The 25,946-nt window shown below is 48.7% G+C and overlaps 1 protein-coding gene across 2 annotated transcripts in view; it reads left to right on the forward strand.

Annotated features, from left to right (window-relative positions):
- Positions 1 to 25,946, forward strand: part of LOC138165355 (epidermal growth factor receptor substrate 15-like) — a 127,419-nt gene that overhangs the window by 96,188 nt on the left and 5,285 nt on the right. For both annotated transcript variants that reach the window (XM_069093598.1, XM_069093600.1), the window contains 10 exons: positions 11,468 to 11,629; positions 11,997 to 12,194; positions 13,541 to 13,744; positions 14,655 to 14,732; positions 15,108 to 15,198; positions 15,650 to 15,685; positions 16,688 to 16,824; positions 19,961 to 20,030; positions 22,974 to 23,050; positions 24,793 to 24,958. In XM_069093598.1, coding sequence (XP_068949699.1) covers positions 11,468 to 11,629; positions 11,997 to 12,194; positions 13,541 to 13,744; positions 14,655 to 14,732; positions 15,108 to 15,198; positions 15,650 to 15,685; positions 16,688 to 16,824; positions 19,961 to 20,030; positions 22,974 to 23,050; positions 24,793 to 24,958 — 1,219 coding nt within the window. The remainder of the gene's footprint in view (positions 1 to 11,467; positions 11,630 to 11,996; positions 12,195 to 13,540; positions 13,745 to 14,654; positions 14,733 to 15,107; positions 15,199 to 15,649; positions 15,686 to 16,687; positions 16,825 to 19,960; positions 20,031 to 22,973; positions 23,051 to 24,792; positions 24,959 to 25,946) is intronic.

The following is a 25,946-nucleotide window of genomic DNA, read 5'->3' on the forward strand; positions in this document are numbered from 1 at the left end:
ACTCAGGTCTTCTGACTCCAAGCCTGGCACTCTACCCACTGTAGTGCCACCTAATGACCAAGTCCTGCACATGGTCCTCGGCTCTGCCCTCTCTGCCTTGATGCTGCCCCCTCCCTCGGCCTCTCTGACTCTCCCTTTGGACCTTGTCTTTGGTAGTTCCTCTCGTAGACATTCCCCAGGGTTCTCCCCTGAGCTCTGTTTTCTTCTTTCTCTTTATTATCCCATTAGAGATCTCATCCTTTCTCATGACTTCATTGTGGGACCAATAGACATTGGATTAAGAAGGGAATTGGCCCCAGAACTATTGTAGACTTTTATGTGTGACCTTATACAAGTCACTTAACAAATCAAGTCAACAAGCAATTATTAGGCATTTACTGTGTACCAAGGCTCTATGTCAAGTGCTGCAAATACAAATACAAGCAAAAAGAAACACTCTTCTTGCCCTTGAGGAGCCTACATTCTAATGAGGGATTTGGAAACCAGGGGATAGGGCTGAAGGGACCCTGTGCAGGGGTGGAGGAGACGGAAATGCAGAGTCAGAGTGCAGCTTAGCTTGCTAAGGAATGAAGAAGCCAACGCCCATGGGAGGAAGGTGAGAGGAGCTCGTGGATCCCTGGCTCTGATGTTTCTTGAGGCTCTCTGTATCTCAGAAGCCTGCCGAGGCTTGGATTTCAGCTGCCTGAGCAGCTGGATCACTCTTCTGTCTTCACTGCGCCCCCACATCCGACTTCCCTAAAACTTGTCGTCCTCCCTCCCAGCATTCCTTGCTTTGCCAGAACTCTAACAAGAAGTTGGAAAGGCCTGGGTGAGATCCCAGCTTGGGACTGGGTGTGAAGTGCTCATGAGCCACATCCTGAGGCCAGCCCTTTCTTGTGGTGGATCTCCCACCATGGCCAGCCCTGTGCCATCTGACCCCCCCCGCCCCGGCGGCCTACGCGGGCTCCATCAGAATAGCAGCCGTGGGTTGACGGGTCGCCGTTGTCATTTATGATCCAGCTGGAGAGAGCCGTGCAGGCTGGTCCTGCCACGGCCCCCTGGGCAAGGGGTCCTTCCAGAGAGACGGCCTTGCCTGTTCTAGGGCGACTTTCACTTAAGAAGGCTGCTGGGCGCCAAGCCTCACTACTCTGAGTTCTCTGGGCTGCTGTGCCTGCTTTCCCAGCCCTTGCCACCTGTTGTGTTATGTGCTTGCCCCAGCCACACTCGTCTTGTGGCAGTCATGTGTAGTACACTGTCTTTGTGTAGCTCTCATTGTCTCGTGTGGACCTCGAGTGAGCAAGCAGCCCGTGAGCAGTGGCTGGGTTCTTGTTGAGAGAGGCAAGGAAGCCTGGGGGCTGGTGTCCGTGGTATTTCTGTGCATGGACTTGGAGCACCAGGCAAGCTCGGGTTAGTGACAGCAGAGCAGGACGGCCAGGGCACCGTGGGCAGGTTATTGTGAGACCTGAAAGAGGCCGCTGGTCAAGGCCCTTCATCTCTCCGGCTCATGTTCTCCTCTTCTCACACTCACTTAGCCCAGTCATGGACTCCTGAGGTCTGGGAACTCGTTCAATAGTTTGATAATGGTGTTTTAGCATAATTGGCTTCCTTTGTGATCCTGTTATGTTACATTTAAAAACCGTGATTCTGAGTCCAGGAGGCCACAGGCTTCACCCTCCTGAAAGGCCAGGGCCCTCCACCCATGTGCTCAGAATTCAGGTGTGCCCTTAGGACATCCAAGCAGCCGCACCTCGGGGGCAGAGGCCAGGAAGCATTTCTGTGCAGTGTTTTAAAAACTGAAACATATAAATCAGTCAGCTTTCTCCTAGAGGAAGAATGGAAATTGGCTTAAATCGGCCATCACAAGGTAGAGCCTCCCTGTTCATGTGCCTGGCTGAAGCAAGGCCCCGTGCTCACTGCCTTCTTTTGGGAGGTGAGAGCGCTCAGGGGTGCTGGTGTGTGTGCGCTGGCACTTTTATACAGACTGGTTTAGTTGAAGGGAAAGAATGAATGGTGGGTATGGAGTCAAGAGATTCAATAGACTCTGGGTTGAGTCCTGACTCCTTCCCTTATCCAGCTGTGCAGCTGCGGGTAAGTCAGTGAGTCAGCAGGCATCTAATTAATGCTTAATATGTGCCAGGCTCGTGCTATATGTTGAGAATAACAACAACAGAAAAGGCATAAACTTGGTTCTGGGCCTCAGTGGAAGAGACAGTGTACAAGTAGCTATGGGCATATAAAAATGATGCTCAGTGTCTGGAAGATGGGCACTAGCCCTCCCAGGGCCTGGCAGGAGGAGGCCTTTGAGTTGTCCTGAAGGAAACCCTGAAACCAGAAGGCAGAGGTGAGAACAGAGAGCATTCCAGGCATGAAGGTAAGCCAGTGCAAAGGCATGGGGGGATGGATCGAAGGTCAGCTGTATTACATAGTGAGGCCAAAAAGACTGCAAAGTGGGGAGGTGGGGGCCAGGACGGGAAGGGCACATGTAAATGCCAGGTAGCTGTCCAGAGTAGGTCCTGGAGGCCTTTACTAAGTAGGCAGATGGCGAGGTCAGAGCTGTGCTTTGGGAAGATCAGTTTGGAAGCTGAGTGGAGGGTGACCTGAGGGGCACAGACTTTGGCAGGGAGACCACTGAGGCAGGAGAGTCCAGATGCAGAGTGATGAGGGCCTGAACGAGGGCAGCAGCTGTGGGAGCAGAGAAGAGGGGTGGGGTTGTGTCAGGAAGGCAGAGACCCCAGCAGCTGTGTGATCTATTTGGGGTAAGAGTGATGAATAGGGGCGCCTGGGGGACACTCCGGAGACCAGGTCACTTCCTCTGCTCTGCTGGCCATGCCGTCTTCTGACTAAAGGAGAGGGTTGGTTTGCTGCTCCTTCTCCCTGCTTGGGCCATGCTGTGACTTTGTGAAAGGAAGCCAGTTTGGGCCCCAAGGCTTTCATGCACCAGCCACACCCCCGACAGGCCCTTCTTGTGATCCCTTTCAAACTAGTACATGCTGTTCCAGTTAAGGATGCATGTTGAACCTTAAGAACAGTAGCCTAACTTCCTTTTGGGAATGGCCCACAGAATGACTTTCCAAAATTTGCTGAATTCTCAGTGGCCCCCCGATTGACTGCATTAGGTGGTGATCTTTTTGTTACTTTTTCTGGATGTGAGGCTGATTTCCCTCAAACAGCATTTTCCTTTAAAGATTGCCAGTACCAGAAAGAACTCTGCCCTCCCTCCAGCAGGTTCATGGGGCTATTTTTACGGACTCCTTTTGCATCTTGGCACTGCAGAATCTGCAGCTTGGCTATTTTCATCCTAGTCATTCTCATTCTTTTGTGGTTGATGTCACAGGTGACCAAGCAGGGGATTGAGCTGGAAGAATTGGAGCAGAACAGGCCGGAGACCTACCTGGACCCTCTCCTCTGAGCCTCTGGGGGGAGGGGGGTACATTTGTCAGCCCTGAGGGTTAGAAACAGACTCAGGGGAGCAGTTTCCCAAGAGGTCACATTACTTTTACAGGAAGAGCCTGCTACCACCCATGGTCCATGCGGCTGGTTGCTAAGATAACTTGCTACACACAGACAGATCTGGGGAATGAAATGCATGCATCTGCTCTCTTTGCTTCACGTCAGGATCAGAGAATCTGTCCCAAAATAAGGAGGATTAAAAATAGTTAGAGGATATCATGATGTAGATACTGGTTTGGAAGTTTCCTTGCCATGTGTTGGGCTCCTGAATCATTTTGGAACAAAGTTGAATCTTTCCTGTTAGCACATGTTAGCACACTGACTTTTCTCAACAGATTTTGATTTTCTGTGGCTTCCCAGTTTCGGGTCTGTGTTCAGTAGGTGAAAATCCCCTGGACTTGGATTCATGTTAATTAATATTTGATGGGGGGTGGAAAAGATTCTTCCACTTTCAGGAAGAGGGACAGAAGATGTGCTAATTGTCCTAAGCTTTCATGTGACCCCTGGTTAGTCATCAGACTCACTTTCAGCTTTCTTAGATAACTAGGTTTTTTTTCCTCCCTTCCACTTGTTCCCGTGAAGTCCTGTGACAGTGTGTCACTGAGATGCTTCTCACTGCAGATGCAGCTGCTAGATCAAGGAGGGACACATCTGAGTGGGCTGAGGTCAATCGTGAGAGGGGGAGAGGTCTATGGAGAAATGTCCTCTTTGGTCCTGGGCCCATCTGGGCTTGTGGACTTAGTCCATGGACAAAGGGTGTGGGAGGGAAGGCTGCCATCAACACAGGCCAGTGTGTGGGCTCAGCCAGTTACCTTCTACCCACACAAAAGCGCCCTCTCAGTTTGGGTGGAAAAACACACGCACCTGTTTATTTCATAAAAAGGTTAGATGATTTTTCCAGGTTTTTGTTGGTTATTCTTCTACTTTGAATCGCTGACCATATTGGAACTTTTCTTTTATCTGTATGAAGGCAGAACAGTCACATCTGACATTTGAAAAACGTGTGTGTGTGTATTTTTGTATGTATATTTGTGTCAGTGTATATATCTATATCTGTATACATGTTAACATACATGCACATGCATATAGATTTGGATATCTTTTGTTATTACTTCTCTAATATTTGTCAGTATATTCTTCTTCCCAGAGAGCCTTCTCTTTTTTTTTGTAATTTATTTTTTTATTTTTTAGTTTACATCATTCATTTCCACAAGATTTTGAGTTACAAGTTTTCTCCCCATTTTTCCCTACCAACCACCCCAAAACAGCAAACCCACTGAATATCCCCTTCCCCAATCTTCTCTCTCCTATATCTTCCCCCATCCTCCCTCCGACTTTCCAGTAGGGCAAGATGGATCTCTATGCCCCAGTGCCTATATATCTTATTTTCCAGTTACATGTAAAATAATAATAATAATTATATATATTTTAAACATTTGATTTTAAGCCTTTGACTTCCAGATTCTTTCCCTACCTCCCTCGTCACCCACCCTTACTGGGAAGATAAGCAATTTAATATAGGTTGTATATGTGTAGCTATGCAAAACATTTCCATAGTAGATATATTGTGAAAGACTGACTATATTTTCCTCCATCCCATCCCACCCCCTACTTGTTCTATTCTCTACTTTGATCCTGGCCCTTTTCAAAAGTGGGTGCTTCCAACTTCCCCCACCCCAAGCCTGCCCTCCTTCCATCATCTCCCCTACTCTCCTGTAGAGTGAGATACTCTATTTGATATATATTCATTCTCTCCCTAAGCCAAATTAATTGATAATAAGGTTGACTCATTCCCTTTTGCCTTCCTCCATTGTAACAGTTGTCCCTTGCCTCTTCTATATGAGATAGTTTACCCCATTCTGTCTCTCCCCATCTCCTCTCATTATATTCCTCTCACCTCTTAATTTCACCTTTTAAGTATCATCCCTTCGTCTTCAACTGATCCTGTGGCCTCTGTCTATGTATACCTGTACACATATATACACACACTCACATATGTATTCATACACCCATATACCCTCCTATACAGACATATATATGTATGTATACATATATATATATACATTTCTGTTCCCTTCAACTATTCTCATACTGAGAAAAGTTTCATAAGTTATATATCGTTTTTCCATGTATGAATGTAAGTAGTTCAACTTTGATAAGTTCCTTATGATTTCTTTTCCCTGTTTACCTTCTCATGCTTCTCTTGCTTCTTGTATCTGAATGTCACATTTTCTATTCAACTTTGGTTTTTTCAGCAAGAATGCTTGAAAGTCTTCTATTCCATTGAATAACCATATTTTCCTCTGAAACATGATACTCAGTTTTGCTGGGTAGGTGATTCTTGGTTTTAGTCCCAGCTCCTTTGACCTCCGGAATATCATATTCCAAGCCCTTCGATCCCTCAGTGTAGAAGCTGCCAGATCCTGTGTTATCCTGATTGTGTTTCCACAATATTCAAATTGTTTCTTCCTGGCTGCTTGTAATAGTTTCTCCTTGATCTGGGAATTCCAGAACCTGGCTATAATATTCCTAGGAGTTTTCTTTTGGGGATCTTTTTCAAGAGGTGATTGGTGGATTCTTTCAAGCTCTCTTTTGCCCTCTGGTTCTAAAACATCAGGGCAATTTTCCTTGAGAATTTCTTGAAGGATGATTTCTAGGTTCTTTTTTTGATCATGGTTTCAGGTAGTCCAATAATTTTTAAATGATCTCTCCTGGATCTATTTTCCAAGTCAGTGGTTTTTCCAATGAGATATTTCACATTGCCTTCTATTTTTTCCTTTGTTTGGATCTGTTTAATAGTATCTTGGTTTCTCATAAAGTCACTACCTTCCATTTGCTCCAGTCTAATTCTGAAGGAATGATTCTCTTCAGTGAGCTTTTGAGATTCTTTTTCCATCTGGCAAATTCAGCTTTTTAAGGCATTCTTCTCCTCATTGCCTTTTTGAGCCTCTTTTGCCATTTGAGTTAGTCTATTTTTTAAGGTGCTATTTTCTTCAGTCAGGTTGTTGACTCTCATTTCGTAATTTTCTTGCATTGATCTTATTTCTCTTTCCAATTTTTCCTCCACTTCTCTTATTTGGTTTTCAGAATCCTTCTTAAGCTCCTCTATGGCATGTAAGCAACTTATTTTTTTCTTGGAAGCTTCTGGTGCGGGAGTTCTAACTTCACTGTCTTCCTCCTGTTCCATGCCCTGATCCTTTTTGTCCCCAAGAAAGGAATCCAGAGTCAGACTGCTGTATTTGCTTTGTTTCCTTTGTTTGCTCATGTTGCCACTCAATTACTTGACTTTTAAACTTTTTGCCACAGTAGAACTCTGCTACCAGAGGGAAGAGCTTTGTCCCAATTGCTGGGGTTTTCTCAGCTGCCAGAGCTATTAGTTGGGTGCCCTCTCTGAAGCCTCCACATGCTCTGGCAAACTGGTCACACACCCCAGGACCTCCATCCTAGACCTCAATCCACATCCAAGCAGGTTAAAGCAAGAGCGATTATCCTTCAGACTGGTCTCTTGATCCCCCTACAATCTACAGACCAGGAGCTCTTAAGCAGCCACGTGGCAGTGGCTGCACAGCATGGCCACAGTGCCTCAGCTGCTTCTCCGTCCAGGGAGTAAAGGCCTGACCACACTCCTGGAATCCCGGTTCCCAAAGTCCACACTGCACTGACCTCTCACTTTGTCCTTAGCATCTATGGGATGATAATTCTGGAAACTGCCACAGCTGCTGGTGATCTGAAGTCCCTCCAGCCAGCAGCTGGTTGTGGCCATCCTGAGGTTAAAACTTCGGGCTTGCGCAGGGCTGGGCTCAGCTCCCAGAGTGCTGCACTTGCCACATCTTGCCGGCCTGTTGGGCTGTCCTCAGCAGGAGGTTAGCTTCTCTGTCATTTTGTGGATTCTGTATCTCCAAAGTTTGTTCAGAGTCACCTTTTACATGAATTGGAGGAGGTGGGAGCGGGAGCTGCGCCCTCTTTTATTTTAAAAAAAATAATTTCCCTCAATTACACATAAAAAAAATTTTTGATGTTTTTAAACAAAGTTTTGAGTTCCAAATTTTATCCCTTCCTCCTTCCCTATCCCACTCCCTGAGATGGCAAGCCATCTGATATGTTATATATGTGCAATCATGTAAAGCATTTCCATGATTGTCGTTTTGTGCAAGACGACTTGAAAAAAAAAAAGAAAGCGAAAAATAGTATCTTTTAGTCTGTATTCAGGCAACATCAGTTCTTTCTCTCAGGGCAGATTTTTCATCATGAGCCCTTTGAGATTGTCTTGGATAATTGTGTTGCTGAGAAAAGCTAAGCCGTTCACAGTTCTTTGTTGTACAATGTTGCTGTTATTGTGTACAATGTTCTCCTGGTTCTGTTCACTTCACTTTGTATCAGTTCATGTAAGTCTTTCCAGGTTTTTCTGAAATCATCCTGCTCATCATTTTTTATAAAACAATACTCTTCCATTACATTCATACACCACAGCTTGTTCAGCCATTCCCCAAAACGAGCATCCCCTCGATTTCCAATTCTTTGACATCACAAAAAGAGCTGCTATAAATATTATTGTATAAGTAAGTCCTTTTTCTTTTCATCTCTTTTAACAGAGAGGAAAAAAAGGAAGGGAAAAACAGTTCACTGTATCACTGTATCACAGCACAATGAATAAGTTTGACTTCTGCAGAGTGTCTCTTATCCTGAGTCCTTCACTTCTGTAAAGAAGGAGGGAAGCACCTTCTCATCAATCGGTCAGCCAGCAAGTATTGTTTACACACTTTCTATGGTTCAGGCAGTGTGCTCCTGCTGAGGGTACAAGTACAATGAAAGAAAAGATCCGTGTGGGAGGAGCCGAGTACCTGGGGACACAAAGAAAGGCAACGCCAGGGCCTGCCTTCCAGAAGCTCACAGCCTCAGGAGGGGCACTCCTGCATCAGTCAGTACACATAAGGGAACTGTTGAGTCAGCAGAGGGTCCCCACAGTAGAAGCTCTAGCAGGTGGAAGGACCAGGAAAGGCCTTCTGCAGGAGGAATGTTGGAAGGGAGGAAGACCAAGGCCAGGCTCAGGCATTGTCGTTTAGGAGCATTCAGCTTTGATTTATTGGTGTTGGCCTTTCTCTTTATGTTGCCATCGTCACAGCATATGCTTTTTCCCTGGTTTTGCTCACTTCGTTTTGCATCAGTTTATAAAAGTCTTCCCCTGCTTTTCAGTGCTCACGATGTCTATTGTTTGTTACAGTGCAGTAACAGGTCATTATACTCCCATGCTGCACTTTGTTTAGCCATTCCCCAGGTGTTATGCAGGGACAGACCTGGACAAGTCACTGAACCCTATTTGCCTCAGTTTCCTCACCAGTAAAATGAGCTGGAGAATGAAATGGCAAACCACTCCAGTGTCCTGGCCAAGAAAGCCCCAAACGGGGTCATGGAGAGCCGGACACGACTGAAGCAGCTGAACACCAGCAGCAGTTGTCATTTAGCTCACTGCTTTATTTTGGAAAAGCAGATGTTACTCTGCCTAACATTTTTATGAAGCTGTTTTCCAATTTTTTGTGTGTGTCATAGGTCCATGGGATCAGCGCTCCAGAGCTAAAGGTGGGGGCTATTTCTGGCCTTTCTGCCTGTTTTTGTGAGGCAGTGAGTTGAGAATAGTTTTTACATTTCTTAACATCATAACACTTTATTTTAAAATCTAAGGACTATTTTTAGCTTGAGGGCTTTTCAAAAGCAGTTGGAGGGCCAGATTTGGCTCATGGGGGTACTTTGCTGACCTCTGCTCTAGAAACCTTAAGGGCCATCAGGTATAACCCACCCTTCTGCAGATGGGGAAGATGAGGCCCAGGGATGATGTGATTTGGCTGAGTCAGACAGGTGGTGTATTGGTGTATCAGAGGCGGGGTTTACACTCAAGTCTACTGACTCTAGCCTCAGTGCCCTTTCCCCTGCCTTATTGTGGCCAAAGAATTCATCACCAGATGGCCAGCCCCTTGGTGATATGTAGCTAGATGGTGCAGAGGGTACAGCACCAGGCCTGGAGTCAGGAAGACCCAAGTTATTCCTCAACTGTGACCAACTCTGCCATACCTCTCCCTGGTTCCAGTTCTCACATTGTTGGTCACCTGCCATTGTCTGTTGTGTCACCGGTGATTCTGATTCTCCTGAGATTGTCATGTGCTATGATGTCCAGCTGTAAGTCAGGGAGGAGCTTGGGGGGGGGGTGGTCACAGAAGGTGCCAGCTGATTTTCCCAGTAGAGTCTAATCTGCTCTTCTCTTATCAGCTCTGGGTCTGCGTAATTGACTGTCCGGAGGGCCGCTTCGATGGGGCTGCCCAGCTAGCCACGTGTCAAACAAATGTCTTCTTTATTCACTTGCCTTGTGGTTGATAATAGACACAGGGAAAACAAAGTGGATACATAGCAGACAGAAAGAATTAATGAAGACACTGGCAGTGTATCTTGGGACCTTGCTAAGCTTAGTCTCCCCAGCAACAAAGATTGCTGAGAACTTGCCTTGGGTAAAGATGAAGAAAAGACCTCTCTTTGGGTATTAAATGCTGTTCTTAAGCTTGTTATAACTCTGGGGTAGATTCAGTTGTGATCCGAGGGTGGGCAACTTTTGACTTTTTTGTGCTCTGTAATTGAACAAATGAATGTACTTTACTTATGATTGGAAACTAATCTCCATTTGAGAAGAGGGGCTTTGTGATGGACTAAATGAATGTAATGTCCAGGGGTGGAGTAGTACTTGATTGAATTACACTTGGTGAATGCTGTATTTTGAATTATGCTATATTTTGATTTTCTCTGTTCCTTGTCACTGAATTAGAGAGCAGCTATGCTGGTATTTTGAACCTTGTGAAGTTGCCTTTGCTTGGCATTACAATATTACAATGAAGACATTGAAATTGGAAAAGACTTCCAGGTTATGTAGACCAGCCTGACTTTTTCACTCCAGGAAGAAGCCTCAATCACCCAAAAGCCAAGTGGTTATCTATAACCCCGTTTTAGAGTCTTTGAGTGACTGTTAGTGGTACCTTTTAGTTTCTATCATTTTATAGATGTTGAATGTATCAGCAGTGGGCAAAGTTAAAGTATCAGAGTGGGTGAAACCATTTTCTAGATTAGGGGTGTGTGTGTGTGTGTGTGTGTGTGTGTGTGTGTGTGTGTCTGTCTGTCTGTCTGTGTCTGTGTCCATCTGTGTCCTGGGCCCCTTGGGGAGCCAGTCTGGGGAAGTGTAGGGTCCCTGCCTCAGAATCATATTCATTAATACATAAAGTATGTAGGATTACAAAGAAAACCATTTTCAGTGACATTGTTATCCAGATGTTTTCCTAAGTGTTCACAGATTGCTGGTTCTGAGCCTGTGTTCTACAGTGCTTATTACATGAAACCATCAGTTCTGGATTATTTAAATTGAGATGAGAAACATTTTTCTTTGCTTTTTAAACATGTTGTGGTTTAGGCCAGTGGGGAGAGAGCCCATGTAGAGGAGATGACATTTGGAAGACGCCTCGAAGACACTGGGGTTAGAATTGTCACGTCTGTTTTGTCTTTTCTTTGGGGCCCCCTCAAGCCTTTCTCCCTTGTCCTTCGGTGTCATGGAGGTGTCAAGGGGTTCTGGCCAGTTCAGACGGGCTGTGAAGCCTCGAGTGCCATTTTGGAGAGGTCTGTCACACCAAGGAGAGGCGATGGGGAGCGATTTCACAGCTAAAGCGCATTGACTAGGGCGCGGAGGATGGGAATCCCACAGGTGCAGGGAGGACGCCCAGCAGCACACTCCCCTCACTGCTTGCGGCATTAAGTGTGTTTGCTGTCCCACTCCTCAGCCCCCTGAGCTTTTCAGGTAGGTGTCTGCACCCCACCTAACCCCGAGTCAGGCTCTGTTCCCAGGAGACATCTGCGTGGAGTGGGGAGGAATGACCCAGCTCAGGGGACAGAGCCAGTTTGGCGCCACGGTCCTCATCACCTGCAGCATCGTTTAGCAGAGCAGCGGCCTTCTTGTCAGGTGTTCTTCCTGCCAGAGGAGGACAGCATCCTGCGTTTTGTTTTGCTTTAGGACCTTCAAGATGAAGTCAAGAGGGAGAGCTCCAACCTGCAGAAGCTGCAGGCCCAGAAGCAGGAGGTGCAGGAGGTCCTGAGTGGGCTCGATGAACAGAAGGCCACGCTGGAGGAGCAGCTGAACCACGTCAGGCAGCAGTGTGCCCGGGAGGCCCACCTGGTAAGGGGGGCTGGGAGCCCCAAGGGCCTGCCTCTGCTCCCTGTCCCCACCCTCATTCAGGACTCAGCTTCTGCCCCAGGGGCAGCTGGTGGTACCATTAGACTGCACCGGGAAGACCCGAGTTCAGATCCAGCCTCAGGCCCTTCCAGGCTGTGTGGCCCTGGGCAGGTCACATCAGCTCTGTCCCTCCTTCCCTGTAACAGCACCTACCTCCTAGGACTGTTGTGAGGATCAGGTGAGATGATGTTTGTAAAATGATTAGCACAGTAAATAAATAGCTCTTTTTTTCCCTCTTTCCTTCCTTTCTTCCCTCCTTCCCTCCTTTTCTCCTTCCCTCCCTCCCTTCCTCCCTTATCCCAACTTCCAGATTTCTTCTCTGAAAGCTGAATTAACAAGCCAGGAATCTCAGATCTCTACTTACGAAGAGGAGCTGACCAAGGCCCGAGAGGAGCTGAGCCGCCTGCAGCGTGAGACAGCTGAGCTGGAGGAGAGCGTGGAGGCAGGCAGGGCCCAGCTGGGCCCCCTGCAGCAGCATCTGCAGGAGTCGCAGCAGGAAGTCACCTCGGTAAGGCCTGGGCAATAGAGTCACTTGAAGGGGAAGGGAAGCTTCCTTTGAAGGCCTTAGGGAGGAGCTGGCCTCGGAGTTGGACTTGAAAGGCAACTTGGGCTTCTCTGAGGCAGGACTGAGTAATATGGAAGGTGTTTCAGGCAGGCGGCACAGCCTGGGCAAGGGTGCAGAGGTGGGAGAGGCAGGCTGCTCTGGCTCATGTCCTGCCCCCAGTCTCAATCTTTGTTTAGAACTGGGGCTGAGCATGTGGCTCCTCCCCTCTCCAAACCTCTGCTTCCTCATTGTAAAGTGAGTACAGGAACAGCTGATGGAGTGGTGTTCTGCTAGCTGTGAGCCTAAGATGGTTGATTCTGCAGAGGTCCTGACTCAGGGCCCTGCCCTCCAGGGTGAGGGGCTCCCACATCCTGACCCAGGTCTCAGGCTGCGTGTCTATGCTCCTCCCAGGCCCTGCCTGATGCTCACAATGGCTGTGAGGGAGGCTCGAAAACAGGGGTGGGGGCATGGGTGTTACTCACTTTTTTCCACCTGTGACTGTGATGGGGAAGCTCCCTGGCCGTATCATCGTCTCAGAAATAAAGCTCCAAGGAGACCAGTGAGAGCCAGCATTTCTGTGGCTTCCTGGGCCCGACGGCTCTGGGAGGCAGGGCTTGTGAAGGATATTTATCTCACTGCACCCATGAGGAGCCTGAGACTCAGGGAGGAAAAGAGGGGTCTGAAAGGCCACCCCCAGGGTTGTGGGCCAGTGTCCCTGGTGAACAAGGAAGGCTTGGGGCTGCCTCAGTGAGCGAAGCTCCACCCGTTAGGCAATGGGTTAAGCCCATGAGACTCTGAGCCCCACCACTGACCACTTCAGTTTGTGGTCAGTGGGACCAAGGCCCAGGAAGGGGAAGTCGTGTCCAAGGGCACATAACTATCAAGTATCAGAGAGACTTGAATCCAGGTTGAGTGGCTGGAGGATGGAGTGGCAGTGCCAGGCTGGAGGAGGTGCACAGGCCTGGTTCCGATGGCAAATGGGGGTAGGGCTCAGAGGAGAGACTTCTGAAAGCCGGGCCCTCACAGCCCCCACCCCAGCCCCAGGGCTGGACGTGTTTCAGCCAGGCAGGGAGGGAGCAGCTCTGGTTAGAGAGAAGTCGGCCATTGGGAGGTTTTCCTGTTGTCAGGAGCTGATGAGAGACGTTCTCAGGGAGCTTTCTTGCCCCTTCACTGCCATGTTTGGCACGTTGAGGTGAAGAAGAATACGGGAATCTTCAGGCTGTTCCTGGCCGAGGGGGGTGGCTTGTTTGTTTCGCTTTTCCATCCCTCGCTCATCCGGCCCTTGTGCCTTTCTTCTTCCTGGGATCCAGATGCAGGTCAGACTGACCGAGATGAAGGAGCTGGTCAGCCCCAGCAGTCAGGAGAGTTGGGTCAGGAGCTCCCACGGCAGCCTGGTCAACGGTGCTGCCGACTACTGTAGCCTCAGCAACAGCAGTAGTGAGACCGCCAACCTCCATGAGCACCTGGACACACCCAACACCCTGGAGACTGAGCCAGTGGTCCAGGAGTCTCCGGTGAGAGAGCGCCGTCCTGCTTGTGCCTCAGCCGTCATGTCTGGCCTGGCAAGCGTTTCCCAGAGCCCCTTGTGCACACAGTGCTGAGGCAAGCTCGGTGTAGGGAAGAGATCCTGCTAGGGCCAGCAAAGCTGCCCCCTGGGTCCTTAGGCTCACTGAGGTGAACGGGGGTGGGACGGGGCACAACTGCCTCTCACCATCACCCTCCTTCATCACTCACTCTTCTGTCTCCTGTTTGGTCTTGGCCACCTGGGAAGGAGACAAGACTGGCAGATGGGCACCATCGTGCAGAGGAGAAACAGGTCCACAACCTTGCCTGCTCAGAGCATGTCACTCACTCCCTGTGGCCTCCCCTCTTGTATCACCTGTTGGGGCCATTTAATTCTCTGGGCACTAATGATGCCACAAAATGGCCTGCAGTGGAGGCTGTGGGGGAGCCCCCAAGAGCTGGCAGAAACCCTCAGCACAGGTTAGCCTGAGCAGAGGGAGAAAAAATGGCAGGATGGTCTGCTGTGCCTGACGGCTCCAGGAGAGGTCACAGAGTCTGTCAAGCCCTACTCCCTCTAGGGGCACAGGAAGAGAAGCTTGTTGATGTTTCTGTCAGTGTGAGCTGTGGAGGGCCTTAGGGAGATGCCATTCATTTTGCCTTTCTGACAGGCCCAGAGTGACTCGTGCCCTTGGCCAGAGCTGCCCAGCACAGCTGTGGCTGTAGGCCACATGACTCCAAGCTTGCCCAGGACGTTTTCTCTGTTTGACACAGCCCTGCATCTGGCGCGTGGACGGGAATGATGTGGCTACAGTTAGGCCCACCAGGTCAAGGAAAGCAAGGACCCAGGCTCCTGCTACTGTCTGATGAGGGCATCAGACTCCTTTTTCAAACTTAATCCCTTTGTTTTCGAATCTTGTTTAGGTCAGAAGCAGTCCTGAAGTTCCTTCCTCCGAGGTAGCTGATGACAAGGAGGGGGAGACTCCCGCAGTAGCTGACAAAGTGAGTATGGGTCCCCCATTGCATCGGGGAAAGTGAGCTTCTGAATGGGGTCTTGGCTCCTCACTCGGCTTCCCAGGTGCCCCAGTGACTGCCCAGTATGGTTCCTAGTACAGCGGTCACACAGTCCCCAGCTGGCTGAAGGCCCCTTTGCCTCCCACAGAGCAGTGGCCTAAAGGCCTGGTGCCATAGGCTGCATTCACAGGCAAGATCTTTTACTTTCCTTTAGACCCCCACGGTTCTCAGCAGGTGAAGAAATCAGAGCCCTTTTGTTTTTCTAAACAACAGACATATCATAATATGCTTGCGATTTTAATTACCTTCATGCCAATCAGAACATGTTTGCTTTCCTTTCAAATACTTTTGAATATTTTCTAGGAAGATTTCTTTAATTTAGACTCGAGCTCCCTGTCTGATACAGCTGTGGAACCAAATCTGGATTTCTTCCAGTCAGACCCTTTCATTGGTCGTAAGTAGCTTCTTTTTGTGGGGGCCGAGGCCCCAGGCAAAAGTTTGTCACTTAACTGGATGGCCGGGATGGTTGTGGGATAGCTGTGCTGTATCCCCTTGGTGTAGTCGTGGAAATGTGGTTTCTCTTGGGTGCAAAGCACTGTGTTGTGGGTGCTGGGGGTACCAAGGTACAGAAAGAGCCCCTGGGCTCAGGAGACATCTGAGTTCCTGGGGTGGTGCTGGCTGCCCTGGGCCAAGTTCTCTCCATCCCTGGAGGTCTGCCTGCAGAGGCTGCAGTTGGTTAGGTTTGGCTCAGCCATGGGCAGCGCTCAGCTGGGGTGCCCTCTGGCTTGTTCCCCCTTATCCCCCTGAAGCCCTCCCTGCTCCTTTCTGCAGTGATCAGCCCCTGGGGGCTTCCAGAATGACCAGGAGGGCAGTATTTTGATGACTGCCTTTATTTTTGCTTCTAGGGGACCCTTTCAAGGATGATCCTTTTGGGAAAATAGGTCAGTACATGTTAACCCCGATGGTATCTGAAATTCTGCCTTATGTCAGTCTACAGTTTAACCTGGATTGGGGGGGGGGTGAGGTTTTGCGTGCATGTGTGTGCATGTGCATGTGTGTGTGTACACACACATGTGCTCTGGGGGGAGGGGAGAGGTGCTCTTCTTCCTCCTGGTTTTAAAACTGTCTCAGAGCTGCTGCTGTTGCCCTTCCCTTTAGGCAGATTGGTGGGTTCCAGCCAGTTTTCTGATTGAACAGTTAGCCTTTTCTTGAAGATAATGTTCATTAGCTAGTGTCATGGCTAGCATGGCAGCTTCATATGGAGGTTAAGCTGAGAGACTTTCAGAAGTCCCCCCTTCCCTGTGCCTTAATCGCATGGAGGGGAAGCAAAGGTGAGGAGGCCCAAGCAGTGATTAGGAAAGACAGATGTGCGAAGTAAGAAGGGAAGAATGAGAGGGGAGGGCAAGGAAACATTGGTGATGCCACTGCAAAAAAGTCTCAGTATTATTTGTCTGAGCTTAACCAAACATTTTGTATTAGAATCTTGGCATAACAAGTGTGAGAGTTGAGGGGGCATCACTTTAAAAGCTCTCATTGACTTCACAAGCCTTAAAATCACTCAGCTCTGGAAAAGAGTCCATGTCTTCTGGGAAAGATCTCAGCCCCAGCTGACATGATCTCCTGAGGTTCAGGCCTAAGCCCTGAAAGCTTCCACTGCCCTTCTTTAGCCTGCCTTGTGCCACTCTTGGGATTGCCATTGTTAGCAGTGACTGATGGGCAGTTGAGGTGTCCGACACAGACCATTGCCATCAGGGGCAGAGGCCGCCTCTTTGGAGTCGAACTCCTACTGCCACTCCCCCAGAGTTTGCCAGGTGGTCGGGTGGGAGATGCAGTCCTTCACTCAGATTATCCTGTTTTAGGTGGGCTCCCTGAAATCAACTGGGAGGAAATTTCATTGCATAGCAACCCTGCTGACATGTGTCCTTCGGCTTGATTTTACTTAGATCCGTTTGGAGGTGACCCCTTCAAAGGGTCAGACCCATTTGCTGCCGACTGTTTCTTCAAGCCGTCTGTGACTGATCTTTTTGCTTCCTCGGATCTTGACCCCTTCTCTGCAGCCAGCAGCGGCAGTGACCCCTCGGTAAATGGGAGGCGAGGGATGGAGTGAGAGCCTGTTCCATTGGACATGGACTCCCCCAAACTGTAAGAGTAGTAAATACCCACTATATCCCTCCAGTTAGGCCTGGAGCTTCTCACTGGGGATGGCCTTCAGAGCCCAAGTCTGGAACAGACCAAAAAAAGCAGCTTTATAGTCAGGCCTTGAATTTGGGCCATGTTCTCAGCCCGATTCCTGTGGCTTTGGCTGAATTTGGGCAGTTTTCCCAAAATCTAATGCTCCATAGAGGAGGTGCTGATAGCATGCTCCAGGTGCTAAAGGAAGTTCCCAGATGGGGGCTTTTCAAACATTTGGCACCAGGGCAGCACTGATAAGAGTGAGTGCCCCAGCTCCCTGAAAGCCACTTCGAAAGGGGCGATCATTATTAGGATGGGACACTTCTCCTCGACTTGGTTTCTCTGCTGCCCTGTCTCTTGAGCATGGCCTCCCGTTCAAGAGCAGCTTCCACGACATTGTTGGTTAGTTCTGGGGAGACCCCCCCCCCCCCAGAGCATGGCTGTAGAATGAAGGCCTTCCCAGCCACTGTATCTCACTGAATGGGGAAGAAACTACCACCTGTGGTAGTGGAGGAAAACCCAGCACTGCAGAGGAAAGGCAGTGCCCTTCTAATCCCAGCTGGAGTAGCATTGGTGCCCCCTGCTTACCACAGGAGGCACCCATCCTACAGGCCATCCCAGTGACTACCCACCAAGCTCTTTCTCCTCAGAGAGTTGACATTTGAGCTGTACTTAAAGCCAGGTGTTCCTTGAGTTTGGTCAGCTTGGTGGGGACAAAGGAAGAGAGAATTGTTTGGGCTGGTTGGATGTTTTCATTCAGTTGTCTTCCCCAAAAGTCGTTTTTAAAAGTCAAACTGATAGAATTACTTCTTCCGTGTTGCCCTGTAGCTCAGGGTGGCATCTGGGATGTTGTTCAGGTCTGCCATCCTTGGCAAGACAATGAAAGGCTTCACCTGTGGTATGAGTGACTCTTGTTTCATCGTGTGCGGTTCTGGCCACCATGTTTTCAGTGAGGCGTTGACAAGCTCGATCCCATTCAGAGGAAGGGGGCTGGGAGTGAGAAAGACTTGGCAGGACTGGGGTTTGAAGGGCCATCTAGTAAAAGAGGGCCTTCTCTGCTGGCTGGAAGTTACAGGCAAGCAGAGCTTGGCTCATTTCACATGGAAAATTTCCTAACCATAAGCCTTGTCCTTCACTGAATGGGAGATGTTTAAGCAGAGGCTGCATCCAATTCAGCTGAACAGACATTATGACCCTTTGGTGTGCAGAGCCCTGAGAGAAGGCCAGGCTGTCATTCCAGGGCTGTATTTTAAAGGAGAGAGGTGGATGCGGAGTGCTTTCCCAAAATCTCACAGGCCACTTTTTACCCTTGGAAAACACTTAATTGAATCTTGTAACAGGAAGGGAGCTTTCTTCCCAGCCTTCATCCAAAGCCTCCTTCTTGGAATTCCCCTGTAACGAGGAAATAGGATTGGGCACTAGCTCTGCCCCTTCCAGGGGTCCCATAAAAAGCAGTGTTCTGGACCTCTCTGCTCAAGCAGCCCCTGCCTTGGCGCAGCCATTCCGATCACCAGGAGGTGCTAAGTCCCCCGAGGGAGCTGTAATCTCTTCATCATCTTCTAGGGATTTCTTGTCCATCCAGGGCCCCCAAGATCTTGTGTCCTCTGACCATCCCTCTGCTCACCCATCCTCCAGCCCCTCCTCTGTGTGCCTGATGCGATAGCTGTTAGCCCCCAGCTCATGCAGTACAAGGCAGCATGTACACGCCTGCCATGCCCTTTGGGTCATGGGGAAGTCTACATATGGAGCACAAGTTCTCCCTCCCTGTAGTCAGTTCTGATCTAATTGGACCAGATTTACTCAGTGATCCCCCTTCTGTCCTCTGGGGCCAGGGGAACAGAACTGTTTCCTTTTCCACCAGATAGCCCCTGGGGTATGTGAAGGCAGTGTCTCCAACCACGTCTGCTCCTCTCTGGATTAAACATCTCCTGTCACTCACGCTGGCTCCCACCCTGTGACACAATGTCTGGTATTTTCTACCAGAATGACCAGTTTAGGCTGATGTTCCCTTTCTGAGTACACCAAGCCCTGGAGGCTGGTGGGCATGGCTGCCTGAGAGAGAGGCAGCCTCATCGTGGGCCTGCTCAGTAGTGGGGGCCTTCTGGAGGTGCTACAGCCTAGAAGGGAAGAGATCTGGCAGGGCCCTGCAGGAGATACCCATTCAGTGGAGCCTCAGTCCTTCCTATCTGCTTGGGGCCACATGCCGAAGAGCCATTTAATCTTGGACTCCCTGTGGCAGGTGGCAAGGGTGCATCTGCCGGTCTGAAAACAGGCCTGGTAGATAGAAACGTCCAGAGTAGGGCATGGCCTGTAAAAATCTCTGCAGCATTCTGAGAAAAGAACTTCCAGGAAATGGCATTCTCGTGAGTGGCCAGGGGACTCTTGCTATCTCATGTCCTGAAATTGGGCATTTTCAGCTGTTAGTGAAGAGTTTTATGCGACTACAACATCCAGTTCTGGAGGGCAATAGAGGCAGGGCTGTGACTGAGGACTCTGCTTCACTTGACAGAGTGTGTCTGAAATGTTTGTTCAGCTCAAATAGGGTTGTGACAGCAGTCAGAAAACCGTGGCAGTCAGGAAAATAGCGCCCATTGCCGGTCACTGCCACCTGCCTCAGGCACTTAGTGTGTGTTGACTCACTGACTGGCCAACTAATGTCCCTCCCCATTGCCCCCTACCTCCGGCCCAAGCTTTTGAGGAAGCATTGCTACGTTGGTGATTATCCTGAGTCACTGCTCTCTAGTCTCAGGAGGGAGAGCCTGGCAAGGTCTCAAATCAGTTTATCTCTGGAGACTCTTAAGTTCTTGGTTGACTAGAAGTGTTCTCCCATGTTGGCCCCTCATGTAGTGGGCTCTTAGGTCTTGAGATCTGCCCTGTCCCTCTCCAGAATCTCGGAGCCCAAAGTAGCTGCCTCTTCTCTCAGCTGAGTCTGTGCTAGGGGAGGGTGAACCCCAGTAGTCAGAGGTCAGAGGACGCTGACACAGGCCAGGCTGCATCTGGGAGAAGTCCTTTCCCGCAATCCAAGTTTTCTGTCACTTTATCAGGTGGAGACTCTGAAGGACAATGACCCTTTTGCCCCTGGTGGAACCGTTGTTGCTGCAGCAAGTGATCCAGGTAAAGAACAAACAAGAAAAGCTTCTGATTTTTTTTTTATCTCCTGAACTTATGCTGATCTTAAAAACACATCAGGGGGCGGCTAGAATAGAGGCCCTGGAGTCAGGAAGACCTGATTTCAAATGTGACCTCAGACACTTAACACAAAAACTAGCTGTGTGACCTTGGGCAAGTTACATAACCCCAATTGCCCTGCCTTCCCCCTCCAAAAAAGCAAAAAACAAACAAAAAAATAAAAAAAACCAAACACATCAGCCTTTCAGGTTTTTTTTTTTCCCTAATGAGCACAGATTCTAATGTTTACTGACAACTTCAGGAGGTTTGGTGTTTTGGGGTCCCCCCTGAAATCACTTGAATGTATCGTTCAAGCCACAGTGTATGTGTGCAGTGCCTAACTCCAAGGAGAAAAGAGCCAGCAGCTGCCTTTTTTATAATGTGTGATTCAGGGGCCTGCAAGTGTGGCACCCTGGGCTGGGGGCTGAGGGAGATAGAAAGGGTGGGTGAGGCCCTGTCCTTGCCTGCCTGGGTGAGCCACCACCTGTTAGAGGGCAGTTCTCATGACTCACATTTATGTAGCATTTTAAGGTTTACAAAGGAATTTTCTCACAACACCCTTGTGAAGCAGACTAGATAGTTATATTGTTAGGTGGGTTTTTTTTTTTTTTTAAAGCAATCAGGGTTAAGTAACTTGCTCAAGGTTACACGGCCAGTTATTTCTGGGTGGGTAATAAGTGTCTGAGCTCAGATTTGATCCCCAGGTCATCCCGACACTGGAGCCAGTGCTCTTACTCACTGTGCTACCTGGCCACCCCAGGTGGGTTTTTTTTAAACCATAGCATACGCCATGATTTCCTTCTGATCAATGAGAAAACTTGATCAGAGAGGTTCTATAACTTGCCAGTGGCATTTGTGAGGGGAAGAAGAGGGGGGAAGAATGGAGAAAGCATTTGTTGGAGAGATTAGGCAATGATTTATGTTTGATGTTATTAAATTGAATACTGAATTTGGATGATTTTATTTGGTTCTATTTAAATTGGGTTTTAGCAAGGTTGCTAGGTGAGTGGACACAGTTATTAAACCAGGCAGTATGGAAGAGAAAGGACCTGGAGTGACCTTGGGCGGGATTCCTTGTTTGTGAATATAAGTGAAAAAGAAACTTAAGGATGGGGAGGGGTGGACACAGTGACTCTTCCCAGTCAGTCCCTCAAAGCTCTGATAAGTCTGTGTTCATAGGATCCTAGATCAAGAACTGGAAAAGACCATAGAGTCCAATGAGTCTCCCTTCCATCCTACCCCTATTTCACAGGTGTGGAAACTAAGTCACAGACAGGATAAGGGATTTGCACAGTTAGTAAGTGTCTAAGGTGGGATTTGAACCCAGGTCCTTCTGACTGGCACAGAAACTTCAGTCCAGTAGGAATCTATGTGTCATGAATGAAGACTGAGTATGCCTTATTTCTGAGACGAAAGTACTGTGAGTTATTTAAGTATAACTGCAGAGAGAATCAAACTTTTGTAAGCACAAAGAAAGATGGTCAAAATGTATGAAAACTGGACTTATGTGGGGTGAGCACATAACAAGAAGAGATTCCTTGGGTGGGGGTGTCCTGGAGGGAGGCTTAACATTGAGCTCAGGTCCTGGCCAAGTGAGGCTAAGAGCTCGTGGTGTGGCTGGGAAGGCCCCAGCCTTTGAGGAGGCCTGCCTGCAGGAGGGAGTGTCCCTCTCACTCCCAGTGGGATTCCTCTCCTTGCAGCCCCAGGCGGCTGTTTTCTCTTTCATTTCTTTGGCAAAACTTGCTCCTGGGAGTTCAAGGTTTTCCATCCTGCTCATTATCTCAACTATGGAAGCCATAAATTCTACTCTCACAATTCTTATTTCTCTCACCTATTGGGGAATATCCTTCTATGGTTCTCTGCTTACTTGGGGACCCAGAGGGTCACCTGCCTCATCAGGTGAGTTTTTATGAGGTAGCCTGGTGGTGTAGTGCATAGAGCTCTGGGCCTGGGGTCAGGAAAGCCCAAGTTCAAATCCAGCCTCAGATACTTCCTAGCTGTGTGACCCTAGACAGCTCACTTAACCTCTGTTTGCCTCAGTTTCCTCATCTGTAAAATGAGCTGGAGAAGGAAATGGCAAACCACTCCTGTCTCTCTGCCAAGAAAACTCCAAGTGGAGTCACAAAGAATCACTACTGAAATGACAGAATGACAGCCCATCAAAGCATTAGCACAGTGCATTACATGTGGTCGGCGCTTAAATGCTTGGTGAATAACTGTCATAGAGTTTGGTTTTCATTTACAAAGTGAGCTGTTGTCTCTCCTGCATCTGTACATCTGCAGAGAGCTGTGTGTGTCTGTGTGTGTATGTACCTGTACAGAAGTCCTGTGTGTATGAGAGCTGCCAGACTCTGCATCAGAAGGCCTGAATTCAAAGCTCAATTCTACAACTACATTTACAACCTTAGACAACCTTAGTATTTAGCCTTGCTATACCTCAGTTTCCCTCTCTGCAAAATGGGCCTAAAAATAAAGCCCTGGATCTAGAGTCGGGGCTTAAGGTTCCTGACCCACCTGTAAGACTTGACTGCCCGTGTCATGGGGCATTACCTACCTTCCTTGGGCCTCTGTTTCCCCCTCTCTAAAGAGAGGGGGTAGAGCTAGGTGACCCAAGGTCCCTTCCTGCCCTGGGGCTGTGATTCTGTGATCTGTGACCACCACATAAAGGAAATCCCACCCACAGGATGTCCTGCAAGGGCTTTCCACATCTCCTCTGGAAGGCTTTCCTGGAGTGTCAGAAGGCCTGTTAATTCTCCATGCTTTTAGGGCTTGTTCATGCCTACCTTGGGGGCAATGGTGGCCCTGCGTTTCAGGAAGCAGCCTTCTTCCAGATGTGGTGGGAGCTCATACACCGAAGGCTAATGTGCTCTGTCTGTTTGCCCTCTTTAGCTGTGGACCCTTTCACGTCCGTGTTTGGAAGTGACTCCTGTGAAGTTGGATTTGCTGACTTCAGCGCCCTGGCCCAGGTAATCTCCAGGGGTGAGTGGGAGGCACTTGCCATTGCCAGGAGCTTGTAGTGAAAGGACATTCACTTCTCTTTGAGTTCTAGAAAACCTTTGTTGACCTCTCCCCAGAACTCTGCTGTGGTCCCCCTGGCCATGAGCCTGATCTTAGTCCAGAAGGAAGGATGGTGTCTGGGTTGGGGCACTGGAAGGGTGGCAGGGGAGGCGTTAGGGAGGAAGAGGAGGAATTCTGTTCTGGATGCTTAAGTGGAGTTTCAGGTGTCTACTGCACATCGCATTGGAGGTGTCTGAAAGGCAGCTATAGTGTTCAGATAGGAAGTCCGCCGGGAGGTCAGGGAAAGGTCAGTTGGAGAATCCTCATCATAGAGATAGTCATTAATCCAGGGGAACTAAGGAGGGCCACCAGTGAAGGAGCGCCATGGAGGGACAGGAGCCGCAGGCATCCACTCCCCGCTGCCTTGCAGGCCATTCCCTTGCTCTTCTGGGAATTGGATTGGAAATGGAGTATTGAATTTTAGGGCCTCAGAGGTCCCCTCCAGCCCTGGATCCTGGGGTTTTCTGGAGACAGGGTCATTTGTTTTAAATCGGTAAGCCAGGTCAAGACTCCCTTTACTTGTAGGGCTTTTCCTCTTGTCATTTCTTACCCTGTGGCATCACCAAGTTACCTGCCTGTCGATGACATTGTATGGCCACAGTCTTCCTGGCCCATTTTCACTCCAGTGATTCATTTCCAATTGACCAGACGTTGATCTATAGGAAAGTGCCTGTTTCAAGTCTTTTTTAAAAATGTATTTATTTATTTTTAGTTTACAATATTCAGTTCCACAAGCTTTTGAGTTTTAAATTTTGTCCCCCTCCTTCTCCTCCTTCCTTCCCAAGATGGCATGCAATTTAATATAGGCCCTACATATGCATTCATATTAAACATATATATATATTTTTTTTTTTCTTTTTGGAGGGGGAAGGCAGGGCAATTGGGGTTAAGTGACTTTGCCCAAGGTCACATGGCTAGTAAGTGTTAGCGTCTGAGGCTGGATTTGAACTCTGGTCCTCCTGACTCTAGGGCTGGTGCTCTATTCGCTGCACCACCTAGCCGTCCTTAAACATATTTTCACATTAGTCATATTGTAAAGAAGAATTAAAACCAATGGAATGAACCACAAGAAAGAAGAAACAAAACAAAACAAAAAAAGAGAGAGAACAAATAGTCTGCTTTGCTCTGCATTCAGACTTCACAGCTCTTTCTCTGGATGTGGATGACATTTTCCATCATGAGTCTTTAGGAGCTGTCTTAGATCCTTCTATTGCTGAAAAGAGACAAGTCTGTCAAAGTCAGTCATCTCACAGTATGACTGTTCTCGTGTACAATGTTCTCCTGGTTCTGCTCACTTCACTCAGCATCAGTTCATATAAGCCTTTCCAGGTTTCTCTGAAGTCCCCCTGTTCATCATTTCTTATAGCACAGCAGTATTCCATTACATTCATATACCACTGGTTCAAGTCTTATAAGAATCATTGGGATGTCTGCCCAGTACTGGGGGTATCACCAGACGGGTGGGGCCTGGCTGGGAGTGTGAGGCCTGACCGTTCCTCTCTGTAATGGGAGTAGTAGGATTTGCAATGCCAACCACCCAGGATTGTTGGGAGCCAAGGGGGTTATCAGAGACGAGCTAGAAACACTTAATAATTTACCTTGTCGAAGTGTGATGTAAGTCATCTCTGCAAACTTCTTTTTTTCTATGAAGGACAGCAGTGAGGACCCATTCGTCCCGGCCACATCCAGCTCTGGTGACAATGTGGCTACGACTCCGAGTGGGTTTGAGGAGTCCCCTCCAGTCAGAGATGAAGATGTGCCCCCTGCTCTGCCCCCCAAAACCGGGACGCCGACACGGCCCTGCCCTCCCCCACCTGGTAGGAACGATTTTACACTGGCATGTCCTCCTTCCCAAGGGCTCCTGGGACAGGAAGGCCCCAAGTAAATGGGTGGGGAAAGATGTAGCCAGAGCCTGGGACTTCCACAGGGCAGAAGGCACTGTCCTGGGGGACCAGGCTGCCTTAGGATGGCCACAGTCCACCCTCGAGCTGCTATTGTACAGATTTGAGGGCGAGGGTCAATAAGTACTTAAACAAGGAGAACTGTATAGAACCTTCTTGTTTGGAGAGATTTGTTCATTTGAGGAAGAGAACACATTTGTCATTAACTTGTCATCTTCAAAGATGGCTATGAAAGGATAGGCCCCAAGAAAACCCTGCCTTGTGAATTCTTCCTGAAGGAGAGCCACCAGCCTTGTTGGTGATTAAAGTTTATGACAAAATAACTTTTATAATTATGTGTGAGCCTTAAAATATTACTTTTTTTTGGCGGGGGGGAGATGCAAGGCAACCAGTGTTAAATGACTTGCCCAAGGTCACATAGCTAGTAAGTGTCGAATGTCAGTTTGAACTCAGGTCCTCCTGACTCCAAGGCCAGTGCTCTATTCACTGTGCCACCCAGCTGCCCCTGCTTTTTTTTTTTTTAAAGCAAGATGGAAAGCTCCAAAGACTCCTTTGACTTCCATGAAATATAGTCTGATTTCTGAAGTTGCCCGAGAGGTGTGAGTACGGAGGCCTAGTTGCTGCTGCTGCTCTTGTAAGGATCTCCTTGGGTTTTCACCCTTTTATTCTCAGTGACTGCCTTTAGCAGCGAGTGTGCAAGTGTGCAGCATGAGCGGGCTGTGTGTCATCCACTGGCTGGGCCACACTGGCCCATCTGCAGAGCAGCTGGGCACCTTTGCTCTTGCCGTGGCCATCAAGGCAGCAGGAAGGCACAGCTGCCATTCTGGCTTTTTTGAATTACGTACAGTTTGAAATGTTAGTGGCCAATTTCCAGGGCTCTTCTTCCTGCTTTCTTTACAGCAGT

The sequence above is a fragment of the Petaurus breviceps genome, unplaced genomic scaffold (genome assembly GCF_028583685.1).
Source record: "Petaurus breviceps papuanus isolate PSGF00001 unplaced genomic scaffold, PetGlider_PUasm1.0 208, whole genome shotgun sequence".
In the NCBI taxonomy this organism is placed as follows: domain Eukaryota; kingdom Metazoa; phylum Chordata; class Mammalia; order Diprotodontia; family Petauridae; genus Petaurus; species Petaurus breviceps.